The 20,774-nt window shown below is 40.8% G+C and overlaps 1 protein-coding gene across 1 annotated transcript; it reads right to left on the reverse strand.

Moving 5' to 3' along the window:
• Window positions 1–7,144: 7,144 nt before the first annotated feature.
• gja3 (gap junction protein, alpha 3) lies at window positions 7,145–8,926 on the reverse strand. The gene has a single exon (XM_007905588.2). It carries the CDS (start codon window positions 8,522–8,524, stop codon window positions 7,274–7,276), a length of 1,251 nt encoding a protein of 416 aa, XP_007903779.2. The 5' UTR covers window positions 8,525–8,926; the 3' UTR covers window positions 7,145–7,273.
• Window positions 8,927–20,774: the final 11,848 nt, after the last annotated feature.

The raw sequence follows: 20,774 nt of genomic DNA on the forward strand, positions 1-20,774 counted from the left end.
CTGCAATGACCTAACCTCCTTGGTCACTCTGGTCTACAACTCCTTCTTCTTGCCCCACTCACCTCCAGAACTGACTCCTCCTCATGCAAATCACCTTGATACACCGACCACTTCCGCTCCCACAAGGCACACATGCATGCCGTTGAACATACCTGGTTCAAATCCAATTTAACGGTCCATTGGCAGATCAGGCTGAACCACATTAAAACTTACCACTCCGCCCTCGCCTCCGCTAAATCATCCTTCTACTCCAAGGTAATCTTCGAGGCCCAGAACAACCCCAGACTCCTCTTCTCCACCACCAGCCAGATCCTCTGTCTACCCTCTCACACCTCACCCATCCTCTCCTCCAACTACAACTTTGAGGAAATGCTGGACTTACTCGAGATCAAAATCAAGGGGATCCGCTCAGCCAGCTCTGCCCTTCCAACTGTTTTCCCCTCCCCATCTCCCCCTCACATTCCAGTCCCTACCCATCCCTCCCTCCACATCTTCAAACCTGTCTTCCCCCCTCTCTCACCACCATGATAACCCACCTCCCTTGACCTCATCCCTACCCATCTCCTTACCTTCCAGCTGCATTTGTTGCCCCTCTACTCACAGACATTATCAACCTCTCCTTGTCCACTGGCACCATTTCCACCCCCTTAAAAACAGCCATCATAACCCCTATCCTCAAAAAGCCTTCCCTGGACCCATCCCTGCTCTCAAATTATCACCCCACCTCGAACCTCCCTTTCCTTTCCAAGAGTCATTGCTTCCCAGCTTTGCTCCTTCCTCTCCCGCCACTCCCGATACAAACCCCTCCAGTCGGGTTTGTACGCCGCCCTACAGCAAAGAAACAGCTTTTGTCAAAATGACAAATTACATTTTGTCCACCTGTGACCAGGGCTCCCTCTGCCTCCTCATCCTCCTTGGCCTCTCTGCTGCCTTTGACACTGTTGACCACTCTATCCTCCTCCACCGCCTCTCCTTTACCCCAATCTTCATGGTTCTGCCCTTGACTGGTTCAGATCCTACCTTTCACACTTTCTCTACTTTGTCTCCACAAATGGCTTCTCCTCCTGCCCCTGCACCGTCTCGTGCAGTGTTCCTTAGGGCTCTATCCTTCGCCTCTCCTCTTCAATATCTATATGCTCCCAATTGGTGAAATCATCCACAAACATGGGGTCAATTTCCATATGTTTGCGGATAACACCCAACTCTATCTCTCCTCCGACACCCACGACTCCAGTTCCACTGCTGACGAATGTCTTTCAGACATCAAGTCCTGGATGAGAGCTAGCTTTCTCCAACTGAATGTCAACAAGACCAAGGCCCTACTGATTGGCTCCTGTTAGCACCTCCACACCTCAGGCACTGGCAGTTTCAACTGTACTTTCTCTCCCACATCCATGTCATTTCCCCACCTTCGCAACATTGCCCAGCTCTGCCACTGTCTATCTCTTTAGACCGCTGAAACCCTCATTCGCACATTTATTACATCTTGGCTCGACTACACCAACTCCCCGCTTGTCGGCTTTCCCAACTCTTCCCTCCACAAGCTGCAGATCTTCCAGAAGGCTGTAGCTTGTGACCTCCCCCGCATGAGGCCCTGTGACCCTATTAACCCCACCCTTGCCCGGCTCCACTGGCTCCCCATCCCCCAGAGGATAGATTTCAAAATCCTCATCCTGGCCTTCAAGGCCCTCCATAGCCTTATTCCTTCCAACATCTATGACCTGCTAACCCCATATCAACCTGTCTGCTCCCTCCGCTCAGCAGGCTCCGGCCTGCTTCATGGCCCCCACCCGGCCTCCTCCACCATCGGGGGTCAGGCCTTCAGCTTCTCTATCCCCACCCTTTGGAACTCCATTCCCCACTCCCTTCATTTTGCTCCCTCCCTTGCCTGTGATATTGAAATTGATCCAATCTGTAAGTGGAGTCTGGCAAGGGCTGGAGTGATGGGGGTATGCAATTTGGTCTTGGTGAAGATTCGAGAGGCGAAGATTTGAATTAATTGGATTTTATGAATGGTAGAGCTGGGGAGCACGTGAGGAGGGATTGGTATAATCAATGCAGAAGGTGCCAAATCTGTGAACAAGGGTTTGGGATGTTGGGTGTGAGGTATGGTCAGAGGTAGACAATGTGATGGAAGTGGGGGAAAGCAGTCCTGGTCAGGGATCAGATGTAGGGTAGGAAGGACAGCTGAGGATCGAATCTGACGCCTAAGTTATATATCAACCTCCTCATGAACCTAAGTAGCATTTTCTTTGGTACCATAAATCTTCCTGCAGTGTGGTTTCAACATTTCATTCACACCTCCAACAATGCAGCACATCCCCAGTACTGCATTGGAGAATAATAGACTTTGTGGCCTCCTAGTATTGAAATGGGGCTTGAACCCACAACCTTCTGATTCAAAGCCTCAGCCAGACTGTAACTGTTATAACAGCTGAGCCTAATCACCATTTCTTTCTTCCCCCTTTTTCAGTTTTTATATATAGAAAATAAGTTGAACCATTTTCTTTAAATCAGAAAGAGATAGATTTAAGCATTTGTGTTTTATTGACATTCATTCCTCTGGTACAATTCCTATCTCATATTGTCTACATATATTTTGCCCATAAATATACTCAATTCACTTTACTGTATATTCTGTGAAGCGCTTTGAGACGTCTAGAAGACGTGAAAAGCGCTATATCAAATGCAAAGATTATTATTATTATATATCAGTGCTCTGAGATGTTATCTCAAGGGTGCTATACAAATGCAAGTTATTATTGTTGTTGTATCTTCTCTGACCATCATTTACAACTTGATTTAATTAGCATCATTAGCTTCAATTTGTTCCCTGGTCTATAATATGTTGCATTATAGGAATCTTTAATGGTACTTATTTTCATATGGTACTTATTTTCACATATTTTTATGCTAACAGGGACAGTTTCCGAATATGATAGAATTGGAATATCCAATCTTACCATTCAAAATGATACCTTATCCATAAATGTACTGAGTTTCCAAAACACCAACTGCAGTACGGTATAATAATCGTTTTTTTTATTAGCTTTATTTTCAATGGAATAATCTATTAAGAAAAAATAGCTTAGAAGGTAGGGATGTCTTATTATTGCACCATCTTTGAAGCACATGTCATGCAAATATGAAACAGACTGTTTCAGAAGGCCATGGATATAGTGTCAACTAAGGTATTCCAAGAGGGTTATATATATATATTTGGGAAATTATAAATATTGAGGAAGAAAAGGTAAGGACATTGGAATTAAGAGTTACCATAGACTTACTGGCAGGTTCAAACGGCTACTTCTGTTCTTACGTTCCATGATGCAAATATATAGACTAAATTTACCTTCACTTGATTGATACCAAACCTGCTCTATTCCTCTGTTGACAGTTGACATGTGTCCAATGACCAACAAAGAAAGATTAACATAGCCTGCCAACCCAATTTACAAATAAATAAACTCAATGCACACAGAGTTAACAGACTGAATTATTGTTTATTTCTGGAAGATGAATTTTGACCATAGCAGTGCAAAAGTGCAGGACACGTTACTGTAAAGCTATAATACCAGCTAGCTCACATTTTGTGCTTTTGTGACAACGTCACCTCCATGAGTGTAATTCATGGAAATACAATACAAATGAATATATGTTTTGATGTTATACTTCAGTTTGAAATACCCAGTTTTAAAAGTTAAGTTTAAAAACCAAAGCACAAGTGAAGAATATTTCTCTAAAATAATCGGACAAGAAGATGGTACAAAAAAGTTTATTAGGTAACACTTTTGTAAACATTTGAGGTAAATTAACATTTACATCAATTTGCTCTTACAGAATGTGATACATAAGGCACTTCTTTCAAGACAGCACTTATAACAGCTTTGTTGCTTTTGCTCCAAATCATTTAAAAGTCCCTGACTGCCCAGAAAGTTCTTTGTATCTGGGTGTGAGGTTATATAAGGTAAATAACAAAATGCTCCCATGGGCAACAAGCAGAGTTTGAAGCCTCTGAGCAAGTCTTCAGCTGTTAACACAACAGCATGAAAGAAAGCAACAAAATATTGGATTAGGAAATAATTGTTTAATTTAAATTGCATGTACAAAATATTTTACCTCACTTATTGTGGCACTGTGGTCTATTTGACATGAATTCTGTATTGTAAATATATTACCAAATAATACTAATAAATATTACCAAATAAACCACAGTCCAACTACTGTAATAATCTTTGCATTTGGTATAGCGCCTTTCACTTCTGGAGGGCATCCCAAAGCACTTCACAGGATTTACTGTGAAAGGAAGTGACTGTGTATTTGTGGGCAAACCCAGTAGCCAATTTTACGCACAACAGTGTCCCACAGACAACTGTGATTGAAGGCCTAGTACTACGCAATTACCTTTTGAAAGAAAGTCTGTGTCTGTGCATTTCTCATAATCAATAAAACCATATAATTGTATACAAGAACAATCTGTATGACTTTCTTGAAATGCTGGAAATCAATTAATTGTACAGCACTGCCTTTTCTGTGAAGAGCCCTCGTGTTGTATTAAGACATTTCATTTTAGATTTGCTGCATACTGGCAGGGTCGTTTTCCTACAATTTATTATGCGACCAATGTAAACTCTGGTAACAGTGTTTTGTCTTTTTTTGCTCAGATGTGCAACTTTCAATAATGTAAACTTTCAGGATCCATAACATAGTTACAAAGATACCACACATCATACAAGAAAAATAGGTGCAATAAAGAACAACAGTTTTAAAAATATTACACCTACAAACTGATTCCTCGATTTTTTAGTTGTCAATAATGTTAAGGGTTTTAATAAATAATTAATGCTATATCAAGCTAGAAAATTAAATCAATCATGGGGAAGACATTAAAGTTAGAATTGAATTTTTTTAAATCAAGGAATACATGATTTTTACTTGTTTTGTGGCCAATTATCTACTGGATTTAATCCAAGCAAGAGCTACAAGTTTTCTTAAAAAATTATAGAAGAAAATCATTTTCTTATTGATGACAGCAGTTGTTTTTTGTTCCAATACATATTTTCAATAGAACTAAACACAGGGCAACAAATAAATCAAATCTAAATGTTTATTTGTGTTAGGTAACCTCAGAAAATAAACTGCATTTTGTGTGAAGAGAAAAAAGTCTATTAACATTTCTTGCACAAAACAGTGCAATAGAAGCATTAGCTTTTCTCTTTTGAAATATAAAGCTACCAGGTATTATGATTTGTTTTAACTTTAGCTGGGGCAATGTGACTTTGAAGCAAAGATGAAACCTGAAAGAATACTACTAATACATACCATGCGCTTAATAGTTTCATTCCTGAAAATGTAATCGCACTTTAACTCAAAAGTGCGTGCCCTAGGAAGATGTCAAATTTACAGCCTTTGCAACCTAGTGATCCTTTGGAAGGATCTACTGAAACGGTGAAGAAGCAATTGTCACTTGGGCACTTTTTTTCCCCCTTAATATTAACTACAATTAAGTTCCTTCTGAAACTACAGCAAAAAATAAGTGCCCAAGGAAACAGAGTGCAACTCTCCTTTTCTCTATCTCTCATTCTGTTTCCTCTAACAACAAATGTGGGAAATACAGCATGATGCCCTAACTCTGTAATACAATGTATTTTTTAATCTTTGTGTGTAAATTTTAACATATGTATTGTAATGGTGACACAACCGTTTAAACTGTTCGTTTCTTCCAAATTAAACCCTATACTGGAAAGGTAGGGGGTGTAAAAATACCATGTTCTTGAAGCAACAATTGGGACCATTTCAGTTTATTGATGACATATCTTTGAAATATTTTGATAGTACACTTGACCTAAAAACTTAACAAAAAAGTAAAAACATTACTCTCCTATAAATACAGTTTTACCACAAACCATGCCTTTATTTTACTTCTTGGTTATTAAGCTCACCTTCTGTCCTGAGGCGCCCAGGTTAAAAGTGGTAGAATCCCAAATTTATCAGAGTAGGATTGTATCTACCATTACACACAAACACGCCCTCACACACAAATAAACTGCAGCGCATACCCCCTTAATCTATAACTGGTATGAGTTTGCTGTCCTGCTTGAAGTATTTAAGATAAGAAGACATTCAAATCTCTCACTTTTTTAAATCTTCCATGTACATCACCCTATAAACGTTAAGTACTTTCTAGTAATCTAACTTTTTTTTAAATTTGGAGAGGTGCTCTTTTATCTTAAATACCATATATAACCTATTACTGATTAAAGCAATGTAGGCATTAAAGGTGTTTTAGAAGTAGATATTAAGCAGGTATGCAATCCTTTTGTTTTCTTTTGTCACTATAAGCAGCGAAATTCAAAATTCTACTACTTTTGTTGGGGCACGAGGAACAGTGGAGATGGAACAAAACCAAGAAGCTAAATATTTTTGCAGCTCTGTGGTAGGACTAAGTGGAATACTGTATGTGTCATGCATGAAGCATTCTGCGTGTTGTAGTTCAGCTTTAGAAACATTTACCTTCAGTGTATTAATTTAAAGAGAACTGATTACAATCACAGAGTGCATAGGTCTTGTACTAACATAAGATGAGCGCAAGACATTCAAGGAGTTGTGTTTCCGGAGCTTACTGTAGACATCTAACCTTGGCATTCAAAAATGCTTTGACATTAGATTAAAATGTACTGTTCTTCACTCAACATGTGGTAGCAGGTTTGGTAAAATTAGCTTCACTGAGAGGTGCAACCAATAATCTTGAGTCAACTGAAGGTGATGGCTACAACATGCTAAATTGCTCTGACTCTTTGCTAACATGATGCAATATTTGGGGCATTTCTACGTGTCGGATTTTCGCATTTTAGTCGTTACACTTCACCGAGTTGGTTTGGGAAATATGAAAACGCTGGTAAAAATAGGAGCTTGGGTATTTTTTTTTTGACATCCCCGAGGCTACCTTGGGAGTGCAATTCGAAAGATTTGCATTCAATTAAATCGCCACCTCTGGTGAAAGCCACTAAGAAATATACAACTCCCGGATTGCATTGCAATGACAATGCATATACATATGCACGCCTCTCCCACCACCCCTGACTTTGCGCGGCCATTTTCTTTTGTGTGTGTGTGTGTGGGGGTGGGTGGTGGGTGGGTGGGTGTACGTGTAGGTGTGTGTTTTTTTTAAACCCTGTCGATAAAACTGTACTGATTTAAGAGAGGAGGGCGGGAGGAGGATGATGAGGAAGTGTTGAAGGGCAGGGAGGAAATGGAGAGAGGTTGCGCGGCACTAAACCGACAGGTCGTCGGACCTCGCCCTGCTGCTGCTGGCTTTACTGGCTCTGCTCAGGCGTCGTGTGTCCAGGGCCGGAGGCTCGTGCATCTCCACCGTCGTGGTCACGTGCCCGTCGCCACGCGCCTCGCGCTGGCCTCCTGGCCGCTCATTGGCCGGCGTCTGGGGCACGTGATCGCCCTCGTGCTTTGGCCGTTGTTGTCGCTCGTGCTCCTCCCCCTCCTCCTCCTCCGGCTGCTGCTGCTGCTCCTCCTCTCCTCTGTTGGGGCCGTGGCCGTTGCCGCCGGCGGCCGGTTGGCGTTCGCGGGTCTGCTCGGTGGCGAAGTTGGCCCAGTTCTGCTCGGCGGCCAGCTTGTTGTTGTACACCGCCGCGTAGGGCGTCTTGTTATCCGGCAGGGGCGACATCTTGAACTCGACCGGCGGGGCCCCCGGGTAGACGGGAGCAGCCTCCGTCGTGTCAGGGAAGTAAGGGTAACTGAGACTAGCCGGGGCGGTCCTGGTGACTGGCGTCTCCGGCTCGTGGTCCAGACCGCATCGACTGCTCACCCCCTGGCGTAGCTTTTTCCAGCCCAGGTGATAGATTTCTATTAGGTTCAAACAAAGGGACACGCAAGCCACCACAAGCATAAATATGATGAAGATCGTCTTTTCCGTTGGCCGAGATATGAAGCAGTCCACGGTGTTGGGACACGGCCACCTACTGCACTTATACAGCGGTCTAAGCTCAAAGCCATACAGGATATACTGACCTACAATAAATCCGATTTCAAATATCGTTTTGAAAATAATATTGAAAATGTAGGTGCGCAGCAGTGCCCCTCGGATTCGGATTTTACCCTGTTCATCCCTAAAGGCAAGCTTCTTCTTGCCCTCTTTCAGCAGCAGTTCTTTGCCTCCTTGGCCTTTTCTAATTTCTTCCTCCCTGTCTTTCCTTTTCTCCTCCATGCGCACTATATGCAGTACATGGCCCAGGTATATCAACGTGGGCGTTGAGACAAATATGATCTGGAGCACCCAGAATCGTATGTGGGAGATGGGGAAAGCCTTGTCATAGCAGACGTTCTCGCAACCCGGCTGTTGGGTGTTGCAGGTGAAATCTGACTGTTCATCTCCCCAAACCTCTTCAGCCGCAGCGCCCAGCACCAGGATCCGGAAGATGAAGAGCACAGTCAACCAGACTTTGCCTATCACGGTCGAGTGTTCCTGTGCGTTCTCCAAAAGCCTTCCCAGAAAACTCCAGTCACCCATTGTCTCAAGTCTCTAACCTGGAAAAGCAATGAATATTTGGAAAAAAAAGTGGTATTAAATACTTGGAGAACGAACAGCCCCACAGACGCGGTTAAAATGTGCACTTGTAGAGGTGGATTGGAATGTAGAAGTGCGGTAGATCTGCATAGATCAAGATTTTTATCAGTTTAAAAAAACAGTCGGTATGATTGACACTGTAGGAATAGTGCAGCATTGTTAAATTGGCTTTAGATGTGTATTACAAAGCACCATAGTTGGTATAAAACAGTTTACCAATCTAAATTGCATTGCAAATTAGGTTTAGTTTGAACGTGCGACGTGTCCTTGGATAAGATTCATAAATTCATAAATTGTCTTAATATTAAACATACATTAACATTCAAAATATCTTAAAAGACGAAAACGAAGGATGGTTTGTGAATGTGTTAGAAAATCCAGGTTACTGTGTTTCATAATATATGGAAAACATGCCGAGAGCTCATATTGCTGCACAATATCAGAAATAAATCAGTTACCTTCAAATTAGAAACAACATATTAAATCTGCAACAAGATATACATATGATTATAAAACTCAATGCATAACGGATGTAACAGAACACTACAATTTATAGTACTATTTAGAGGCCTCTCAATAGTTTTTAAGTTTTATGAAAATATATGTATTTAAATACCAATGATAGGTATATCATCAGGTTTTTATTACGTACGTTTTACAAAACTGATTTTACAACTAACTGCTCGTTATCAGCCGAACATATACTCCAATTAAACGTTTAAAAATAGTAAAATAGAGTGTCTTGTAAAATAATAGTACTCACCAAAAAGGGGTTTAAAGACAATTTGACTCAGTAAAATTTGTAAAAATGACGAGAATCAAATTATTTGTGGGCGAGTTTAGATAAGTGCAGACAGACGTGTTCTCGGGAGATATGATTGAATCGGTTATGTGGCAGATGCCCGAGCAGCAACAGTCGCTTGGGTCTGACATTTGTATGAACAACATCTGTACCAAAAGTCTTGATTCTGTCTACTGAATATCTTCGGTTAATTGGAGGGCAGACAAATAAACTACAAACACGTATCCGGGGAATGCTATTCATGTTATGCATGTCTAGGTGAGGAATTCAGGAGCTGGGCTGGTGAATTGTTATACCAGTTATTTTTTTACATTCATTCATCCAGTCCTCTACTTTGCGTGTAAAAATTCAGACATTTGTATTTACGGTGATTTGATTTAGTCTTGATACGTAGATAACCCTGTAGGTAAATTAACAAGATCGGGGATGTTTTAACATCAATCAATTGTGAATGCGCAGGGCAATTCGGGGGATGCATTAAAAAAGTACCAATGAAAGGCACCGTATTTATTTTCTTCTATATTTGACCAATAGATTAACACGTTAACAGTTGTTGACTCGTTTGGATGTTAAGAATGTTCACGTAAACGGTTGTAGGGGATTTGTTTGATGGATTTACCACCAAAATAACGAAGAAGATCCAGCATGTCCATGTTAGCCTATGTCAGTACAATGCAGTTATCATTACAACTCCTCTAATATATAATATTAAAAAATACCGCATTAATTCCACTTAAATTCATTTTCACACTTAGTCATAACAGATCTTAATGTAATATATCGAGATATTTTAAAATTTGTTTGCGGTGTTTAATTAACCCTACAAATACTCTGCCATGTTAGCGTGTGCATAATGTTTGGTTTATTACTCTTAATAACTTTCTGGCTACATTGCAGAGATCTTCTATTTCTCACTCCTTTATTTGGTTTTATTACCACCATCTGTTTCTGTGCCTTTACTCTAGGTTGTTATTTGAATTTTTTAATATTCAACTTTGGAAGCATTTTTAAGGTATAGATTGACTGGCATATTAAATGAGGACACCATTGTGTCTGGACAACGTAAGAAATAAGTTTGTCAATTAACCGATAAACGTAATAACACACAAAAGTGTTCATTTCAGACTTTCATTTATTTGTGAAAAAAAACCTATGTAAAATAGCTGTATATGTTATACGATCCTAATCCAAAGAGAAAACGTGCAATCATACCAGCCTGAATTTGCTCAACGCCAAATATTAAATGCGAATTGGCAAAGATAGGAGCAACTGTTCAGTCTTATAGATAATCAGAAAGTCATGTGAAAAGACAAACATTTGAGCAACTAAAACTGCTCAATTGAAAACAAACATTTTAACATATATATGTCACATGACGTAAATATGTCTTATTGATAAATAATGAACGCTGTATTCAATCGGGTTTACAGACTTCTTCCAGATTGTAAAATCGGTCTCTTTACCGTTCACCAGATGGAGTTTATATATTCAGTGGAACTAAATACTTACAATAAAGCTCAAATGCTATTATAATTGATTTTGACGATTCTCAGCTTAGTGGATGAGGCATACACACACACACACACACACACACATACACATAATTCGAAAAAAGTTAAACCTGTACTGGACCCCCTAATTTCGGAGAATTTAAATAAGTATTGGGCAGTTTTAGCATGAGCAAGTCAGGCAGCTACTGACAAAATACTTCGCTGAAGTGCACATATTCTTTAAGAAATTTGGATTTAAAAAACCCTGTTGGTTCCTGTGGCATTATTCGCATTACCACTGGCATCTCTCAAATATATGATGGACCACATAATGTACTGTAAGTGGATAACAGGATTCAGATAATACCAGGGAACTAAATATAACACAGAGTGAATAACCTAGTTTACATTAGATGTTACAGTGTGTATTTCCATAGCATGGTGTAATGATTCATTGCAGTCCAAATAAGATGAATATTATTACATTGTAAATTTTGTTTCTTGTGCTTTAAGAAAATAGGCATTTGAATTATTGTGTTTTTTTTAAAAGGAAATAGTATTTTTCCGGATGTTCAGCACAGGTATAACTGATGAAAATATTTAAAAATCTCTTTAGAACTTACATTGAATTCCTTAGCTTTTTACTTTCTTCCACATATGTCACCCACAAGGCTAATGGAAACAGGAACCAAATGTATCCTGTGCATAGAGTTCAGTGAGAGTATATTTTCTCGCTGGCATACAACGCAAAGGAAACAAATCAAAGATTTTTTGATATTAGCAGTTTTAGAAAAGCGATTATGAATAGTTTTAAATGCCTGGTTATTGTTATTTCCTAACTAAAGTAATTATCAAATGTAGTTTAAACATTTGATTAAAATGTTATGTATGATAATCAATAAATATAAAACAAACGTGATGTGGTTTCTTCCGACTGAAGTTAAACAGTCAGGAAGATTACACATCTCTGGGTGCCGTGTGTGAGCCATAGTCACCAGATACATTGACTTATTCCATCATTTCCCTATAAAAATATATATGGTTTAGCATGGCGAGAATTCAGTAGAATAACAGTTTGAGGTGCCACCCTCTGTGGATGCTTGCATCATCAGAAAATAAACTGCTGAATAGGGACACATTTAGCTTTTAGTTTTTGTGTGGGATCAACAGGTGCCCCCCGCCCCCTCCCTCCCCCACCCATCACTGAAAAGTTAAATATATTTGCAAATATATAATTTTATGCTGATCTTTTTCTTTCACATTTTGTTGTATTTATAACTTCAATGTCATCACCTAGTTATTTCATGGAAATGTTTTAGTTTGTGCAGCAAAACACTTAATTGACTTCTAACATTGATACTTATTGTAATTTTATTATTCATTTACTTCATATAGATTAATCCATTCTCTGATTAAAATACTGGAGCAAACCTAAGGAAGAGAATAAATTACATTAAAATACACTTAAGATTCTGAAAATAATTTACATAAATTTAATTCAATTTTAAAACTACTTTTGCAGAGGTGTATATTTTCAAAGCTGCAGCAAATGTATTATTAAATGATTTGGAGTATAGGATCATGATTAAAGAAAAGGAAACCAAATATATGAAAATTGGTGGTATTTTCGAACTGTTAATGGATCTCTGGTTTGATTTATGTTGACTACTATTCTCTGTACAACTCTGCTAAAAAGCTATAAGTGGTATTTAAAGTAGCGCTAAATAGACATTTCCAAAAGCTATTAATTTGCATTGTTAACGTCAAGTGCTGAGTTCCAGATGCTTCATTATAAACGTTACTCTTCCCTGATTACAATTTTACGTGTATTTGAAGTAACTGGCACAAAACAAAATAAAAAATCAACGTAGAACCCAAATTTGTCTCCAGTTGCTTTAACTTGTTGCAGGTAATCATGCCAACATGTTTTGAACTATAGGTTAAGCAACTTTGCGTTTCAAACTAAAGGGAGGGAACATGTGGTCACATCGGGAAAGTGCTAGATCTGTACAGTCAGCGAAGCAGTTTGCAGTATCATTTTCACAAATCAATACAATTCTCGACCGTTCTACAAGTTACTACAAGTTTATCAACTGTTGAAACGCAACTTTCAGTTAAAATCACAGTATCAAAGTGTGACACCCATGAAGATTTACTGTCTGTTTAATTTTTAAAAGATCCAAGAAAAATTACGTCTCCCCCTTCCCCCAAATACAGTGTGAACATACTTCTCATGAAATTGTTTCCTGATACCAAATTGTATCATACCTCGAGGTGGAGATGACAAAACCAGCTATAGCTAGTAAACACATCCGGCTGTCATAGATGCCATATTTTGAGTGCGCTGGGGATATGAAGCAGACTTGTCTAGGTAACCCTCCCCCAGCACCGCTGCCAGCTTACCAGCACTCCTGACCGCTGTCAGACAGCCTATTCAAGCACAATCGCTTTCTTCACACATCGACTTTCAAGCCAGTCCTGCGAGGGGGAAAAAAGGAGTTTCCGAAGTCGATTGCACATGCAGTTTGGATCGCGTGAAGTTCCTGTGCGCCCCCAACCATCGCCGCTGTCACATTGTGTGACAGTGCATGGCTGACCCCAGCTTGTCACCAGCGGAGGGGGGCAGCGCCACGCCCCCGCCCCCACACTGACAAAACTCATCACTTGGGTGAGGGGACCCACATAGTGATAGTTGTAGCTTCTGCAGACTTCTCCCTCTCAGACAAACCCAAACATTACAGCCGTCCCTGTAAATATCCTTTATCCTCTACTGTGCTTTTACAACCAGTGTTGTGGGACCGCGGATCCTACAGTTCTGTATCCTATAGGTTTAACTGTGCCCTTTTTAATACTGGGTATCTCAGCTTCATCCAAAATTAAAGGTAACATTTTTTTAAAAAAAGAGGTAAACCTCGATAATACTGAAATGCATGTTTGTTTGTTTTTTTAAAAAATCCGAATCACAGTCATGTTCTGTCATCATAATTTGCGGAGGTTACTCTAAATTTTAATTTAAGCCTCCAAATGTTCATCCCTTTTGCCTGTACGTACACCAGCAGATTAATTACAATATAATAACGAGGCTATGCCTTTTATATGCTTCCAAATGGATCTAGGACTATTACACCCACTACATCTGGCATTTTCGTGTACATATATCAGTCAAATGTCACTTTGGCTGATTTTGCTACGTGTAGTCAAAGAATTTGACACTAGTGGCAAAAAATGGTCTGATCAGCAAAATCGCATTGAAGCGTCTGAACTGTAGTTGTGAAAGAGAACACTATGAATATTGACATCAGGTACCAATATGTTCTTCAGTTTTATTTTTCATTGACTATAATTTAAAGGCCATTAATACGGTCATCGAAAATATCATTTAAAAATTGCAAACTTAATTTGCACAGTTTCCATTTTAAAATAGTCTGTCTAAGCATAGGCAAGCAACAGGGTCTTTTCTGAATGCTTAACTTATTTAAAAACAATCAAATCTCGCAATCTTTGTTATGTGAATTATAAGATTCAAGTAGCAAAACACACTATACAGTCTGTTGTCTAAAATGATATAAACAGAATCGATAGATATATATTGGTTCGCCTCTCAGCACCAAACATTCACATATCAATTAATTATAGTTGCAATTTTAATTAATATTTAGAATTTTTTTTTAAATATGCAGGAAGGCTTCTGGGAGATATATATTGTAACCTAGCTGGGATGTCAAAGGTAACATCCATTTGAATACTAAGGGAAGGGGGCAAAAGAGGATTACAGGAGGAGGATAGAGAGAGAGGTTTGATTATCCTTACATATGATAAGCATTATATCATATAATGTTTCACAAAATAAACTGTAAAGTGACTGTGCATTTTGTAGGCAAATGGAGCAGCCAATTTGCACATAGCAATGTCCCACAAACAGCCGTGAAGTTGGGAGAATGTGGCCACAACATCGAGAGAAACTGCCTTCTCGTTTCGAATAGTGTTATCTTTAACATCCACCTGAACAAGTAGATAGGACCTTGGTTTAACATTTTACCCAAAGGCTGTCACCTCCAACAATGTAGTTCACCCACAGGATTGCATTGGAGTGTCAGTCTATATGAGTTCCAAGTACCGACAATGCGTTTGAACCCACAACCTGAGTCAGAGACGAGATTCCTACCAACTGAACCAATTTGACACACTTTGGATTAGAATTTGGAGGCTCCTATGGAGTATAAATGACCAACATGGACTAATTGGGCCAGTTCTGATGCTGTAGAATCTTTGTAACATACGTTTCCTCCTCTGAAAATAATTTAAAATAACTGTACTCCTGGGTTAAGTGATCTCAGCCAAAATGAGGTAGGGGCATTGTAACAGATAGCAATGGCATTGGGGTAGCGACAGGAAATAACAAACATTTTCTTTCTCCTTTGCTTCTCAGTGATCCCTGATGGAAAGCGCATGTATGTGATGTCAATGAATCGATCGAGCTTGCTGTGATGGACCCATTGTTGAATATCCTGTTGATAGTCACTCTCAAGGCTCATCCATGAAAACTACCAATATGGTCAGTCAATGTAACAGAAGATTAATGATGTTCAGTGGTGTCACCCTTATTCATTTGGTAAGTACACTTGCCTCGGAGACAAAAGGTTGTGAGGCTTGAATTCAGAGTCTAAGTTGTCATTCCAATGCGGTGCATTGTTGGAGAGTCCATTCTTTCAATAAGATACCAAACTGACACCCCATTTGCCTGTTCAGGTGGATATTAAACATCTCATTATTTGTAAAGAGAAGGAAGTTTCTCCCAATGTGCTGCCAAAAATCCTCCAGTCACCTACCTCAACACAACATCCCCCCCCCCCACGAGAAAAGGCCACCCTCACCATTACACTAATTCTTGTCATAAACTGAGCACAATTTACATTATCATGTAAATAATAATCCCTCCAAAACAAAACAATAATAAAATTGGTAATTTTCAATCCATGACTGTTTGTGGGACACTGCTGTGCGCAATTGGCTGCCGCATTTCGCCTACAACTATATGGTCAATTCACTTCATAGTCTATTCTGTGAAGCGCTTTGAGACGTCGAGAAGACATGAAAAGCGCTATATCAAATTGCAAGGATTATTATTATTATAAATGGACAGGACTCCAGTGCACTTTTTATGCTAGTTCCATTACACATTTAGTGTTAATTAATATCTCTTCAAATGCAGTCTTGTAAAACACACCTGATGCAAATAGGCTTCTACTCTCTTAAAGAGTTGCCTGCTTTAATATGTCAGATGTCATCATTATGTGCATATACTGTGCATTAATGCATGAAAGTGAGAAATCGGTAAGAACTGGAAAGCTGTAACTTTGAATTGTATTTCTTGTTATATGCCTTTAAATGCAACAATGGATGAAACCATTGGGTGATTCTGGGGTCTGTTACTGTAAAGCGCTCTGAGACGCCGTCCAGTGTGGAGGGCGCTATATAAATCCAAGTCGTTGTTGTTGAAAGCTCACACCTTCAGTTATACAAACACATTTTAAAATGCATTGTGTTTCTTGAAGCAATCTTGTGCTCAGTGTTATCATTGTGACTTTAACTGGATTTAAATGTTTATTCCTAATGGCCGTCTGTGTGTCCTTTCATACAGAAAGCTGAGCTGAAAACCTCTCAGCACTAAGAGCAATGTTGCTCATTGCTGAACAACAACAACAGCAAGATTCCATTTATTGAGCACCTTTCACGTCGGGAGGATGTCCCAAGGCGCTGTACAGTTGGGTCAGGACCCGAGCAGGGGGAAATGGTCACGTTGAGGGGAGGGAAGGGAGCGAGGAGTGGGTAGAGAGTCGAGAGGGGAGCTGAAGGCACAGTCAAAGAGAAAGGTCTTGAGACCAGCCTTGAAGGAGGGAAGGGAGGAGGCGGCGAAGGCACTGGGGGATAGAGTTCCAGAGCCTGGGGGCTGAGAGGCTGAAGGCCCGACCACCGATGGTAGGGCGGTTGGGGCGGGGGATATGGAGCAGACCGGAGCCAGAGGAATGGAAGGTACAGGCAGGTAGGTAGGGGGATAGTAGGACGGAGAGGTAGGAGGGAGCAAGGCCATGAATGGCCTTGTAGGTGAGGGTGAGGATCTTGAATTCGATCCTCTGGGGGATGGGGAGCCAGTGGAGGCGAGTGAGGGTGGGAGTGATGTGGTCCCGAAGCCTGGTGCGGGACAGTACACGAGCTGCAGAGTTCTGAATGACCTGCAGTGTGGAGGGAGGTGCCGGGAAGGCCGGCGAGGAGAGAATTCCCATAGTCCAGCCTTGAGGTGATAAAGGCATGGACCAGAGTTTCAGCAGCGTGAGGGGTGAGGTAGTGCCGTAGTCTGGCGACATTCCGGAGGTGATGGAAGGCGGTGCCAGTTGTGGCGCGGATATGAGGGAGAAAGGACAGCTCAGGGTCGAACAGAACCCCGAGGTTCCTGACTGCTTTGAGAGGTGGAGAGTGCAGCCTTGGATGCTGATGCTGTCAGCGCCTGAGGTGCGGAGGCGCTGACACGAGCAAACAAATGGAAGGTAAAATGGCTGTGAGTCACAAGTACATTGTCACATTATTTAGTAGCCAACAACAACAACTCGGATTTATGTAGCACCCTCCACGCCGGACGGGTCTCAGAGCGCTTTAGAGTAACGGATCCCTGCGCCGAGCCAGGTGATGGGGAGGAAGGTGACCAAAGGTGCAGACGAAGAGAAAGGTCTGCAGCAGAGACCTGAAAATAGGAAGAGGGAGCGAGGCGAAGGGAGCGAGGAAGGAAATTCCAGAGCCTCAGGGCATAGTGGCTGAAGGCACGGCCGCCGAGGGTGGAGTGGAGGACTCAGGGGACGAGGAGAGGCCAGACCCGGAGGAACGAAGGCAATGGGTACTGTTTTGAGGAGAGAGGTAGGGGGGTACAGAGGAGTGGAGGGATTTGAATACAAGGGTCAGGTCTTGAGTCGATCCTCTCTGAGACAGGCATCCAGTGCAGTCTGGCAAGGACTGGGGTGATCGGGAAGCAGAGTTCGGTGTGGGTGAGAATGCAGGCGGCAGAGTTTTGAATGATCTGGATTTTATGGATGGTAGATGGGAGACCAGTGAGGAGGGTATTAAATAGTCCAGCCAAGAGGTGACAAAGGCATGTACTAGGGTTTCAGCGGCTTTCGGAGAGAGGTATTGGCGGAGGCGGGCGAGGCGTCGGAGGTGGAAGAAAGCGGTGCTGGTGAGGGACTGGATGTGGGGTAGGAAGGATAATTGGGGTTCGAGCCTGATACCTAGGTTGCGTACGGATTCGGAGAGTTTTAGGGGGAGGTCGGGTTGGTGGAGGAGGTGAGAGCTGTGAGATTTTAGACGTTGACGAGAGCCAGAGTATGGCTTCCATCTTGTCAACGTTCAGCTGAAGGAAATTTGTGCTCGTCCAGCCCCTGAGATCTGACAGGCAGGCTGACAAAACATCAGGGGACTCGGGGTCGCTAAGAAAGATGGAAAAATAGAGTTGGGTATCATCTGCATACTTGTGGAAATGTACCCCATGTCTGCGGATGACATCCCCAAGAGGGAGCATGTAGATCAGAAAGAGGAGGGGGCCAAGGATGGATCCTTGGGGTACCTCGCAGGTGACCGGGTGAGAGCGGGAGGAGAAACCATTTGTGCAGGTGTACTGCTGGCGGTTTGTGAGGTAGGACTCGAACCAGGCGAGTGCGGTCCCACTGAGGTGGATGACGGAGGAAAAGCGGTGGAGGAGGATGGCTTGATTGACTGTGTTGAACGCCGTGGAGAGGTCCAGCAGGACAAGGAGGCAGAGAGAGCCCTGGTCACAGATAGAGAGCCAAAGGTGAAAGATACTCATTTTAGCAGCTTAGTGAAATGTTCACAAAATTGTTTTTTGTTGGAAGTCTGGTAAATTTCAAAATCTTAAGCTGAAATTGAACCTTGACCAAAAGGGACATTAAAAAAAGCACTACTAGTCAATGTCTTAAATTCTGTACACTGTCCAGCACCTTGGGACGCCCTCCCGACATGAAGGTGCTATACAAATGTAATCTTATTGTTGTCGTCAGTTTAATTTGTTGACATTATTAAAGTGATTTCAGCATCTGAGAGACTGATCTAACTGTGAAAATGTGCAAAGTATTCATCTTAATTTATTTTGTATGTATTAGAAAGGCAATGCAACTGGAGTTGTTACCAATTTAATTATTTTCTCTATCAGTGTGATGTTATGAAGACATAAAATAACAAACCTGTTTAAAGGTAAATGCAGTAAGAAAAGTTTGGGAGTTTGAAAACTACTGTGAACATTTTGATTTCGAACTTCAGATTGTAATAGCACTAACTACTTCCAGTGCACATTTAAGAGTGTTGGGCAACATTTTAATCTTACCTTGGTGTACATAAGAAAATATCATGTGCAGAAAATAGTGTAGAAAATATCAAGCTCCGTTTTATCCTTGGTTTAGAAAGAAATGGTGAAGACAGAATGTTTTAAGCCAGTAGATAATGCATGGATACTATAGTTGTACCTTAGCATACTGTAGTGAGACCCCAGTGAGCAATTTGGATTCACCAAGAGTTAACTACTCCTGCAAGTTCTATGTGAGCAAATTATACACTTATAGAGCAAATTTAAAAATCAGGTTTTGCTTTTTACATAAATGTTTTATCAGGTCTTATATGACTGTTTGTGGGATACTGCTGTGCACAATTGGCTGCCAGATTTTGTCCACAAAATACAGCCAATTCACTTTACAATATAATAATCCTTGCATTTGATATAGCACTTTTCACATCTTCTAGATGTTCCAAAGCACTTCACACAATATACTGTAAAGTGAATTGACTGTATATTTGTGCGCAAATGCAGCAGCACACAGCAGTGTCCCAAAAACAGTCGTAGATTGAAAATAACCAATTTATTGTTTTTTGTTTTGGAGGGATTATTATTAGGCATGTGGAATAAGGAAACTTGTCCAAGGTTTCACCCTGACTGGAATTGAACTCGGGTCTCTCACTTGCAAAGCGAGTGCTCTAACCACTGAGCTACAGGACTCCACATATATTCTGTGAAATGCTTTTAGAAGTTTGGAAGACTTTCTAAGGCACCCTATCAAATGAAAGGATTATTATTTTTATTAATTTGTCATTTGTGGGAGGTGATTTCAGATTGTGAAATGACAATGCATTCTGGCTGTGAAATATTTTATTAAATATTGAGTTTATTCCCAATTCTCTGCCTTTTATACAGGTTATCAAAATATCTGTCAGTTTTATTTAAACATCTATCAATTCAACTGTTACAGCTTTCTGTGACAAGAGCATTCCATATCTTCACAGACCACTGTTTGAAGAATTGTGACCTGGCCTCAGTTCTAACAGCTCTGATTTTAAAACTAATGAATCCCTCTACCTGGGAGAAGTATAAATCACTAATGCAGTATCTAAATATCAAAATACACATCCATTTTCAATCAAATATTTTAATCAAACCATCCCCTTTCCCCCTCTCCTCTTAATACAACTAATCTACAAACTTTCTTTAGAGGCTAAATCCCTTCCTCACAGGTCTGGAGTATATCTTTCCCAAGATTAAGTATCCAAAAGTGAGCATAACAGGGCTTCAAATGAGATCTGACCAGCACTCTATCTAACAAGATGCACCTCCTTACTTTTATATTGTAAAAGGCTTGCCCCTTCCTTCCCCATTTTCAGATCATGCTTGAAGACCTTCCAATTCAACTGTGCCTATGGTCACCTCCCCTGACTCAGTCATGTTCCACCACTGTCAAGCACACTGGGACACTACCCATGAGTGAGGGGTGCTATGTAAATGCATGTTGTTATAGTCCAGAGCTCTTGTAATAAATGTCAGCATCCAATTTGTTTTGATGGGTCCCAAACC

The sequence above is a fragment of the Callorhinchus milii genome, unplaced genomic scaffold (genome assembly GCF_018977255.1).
Source record: "Callorhinchus milii isolate IMCB2004 unplaced genomic scaffold, IMCB_Cmil_1.0 Scaffold4, whole genome shotgun sequence".
Taxonomy (NCBI): domain Eukaryota; kingdom Metazoa; phylum Chordata; class Chondrichthyes; order Chimaeriformes; family Callorhinchidae; genus Callorhinchus; species Callorhinchus milii.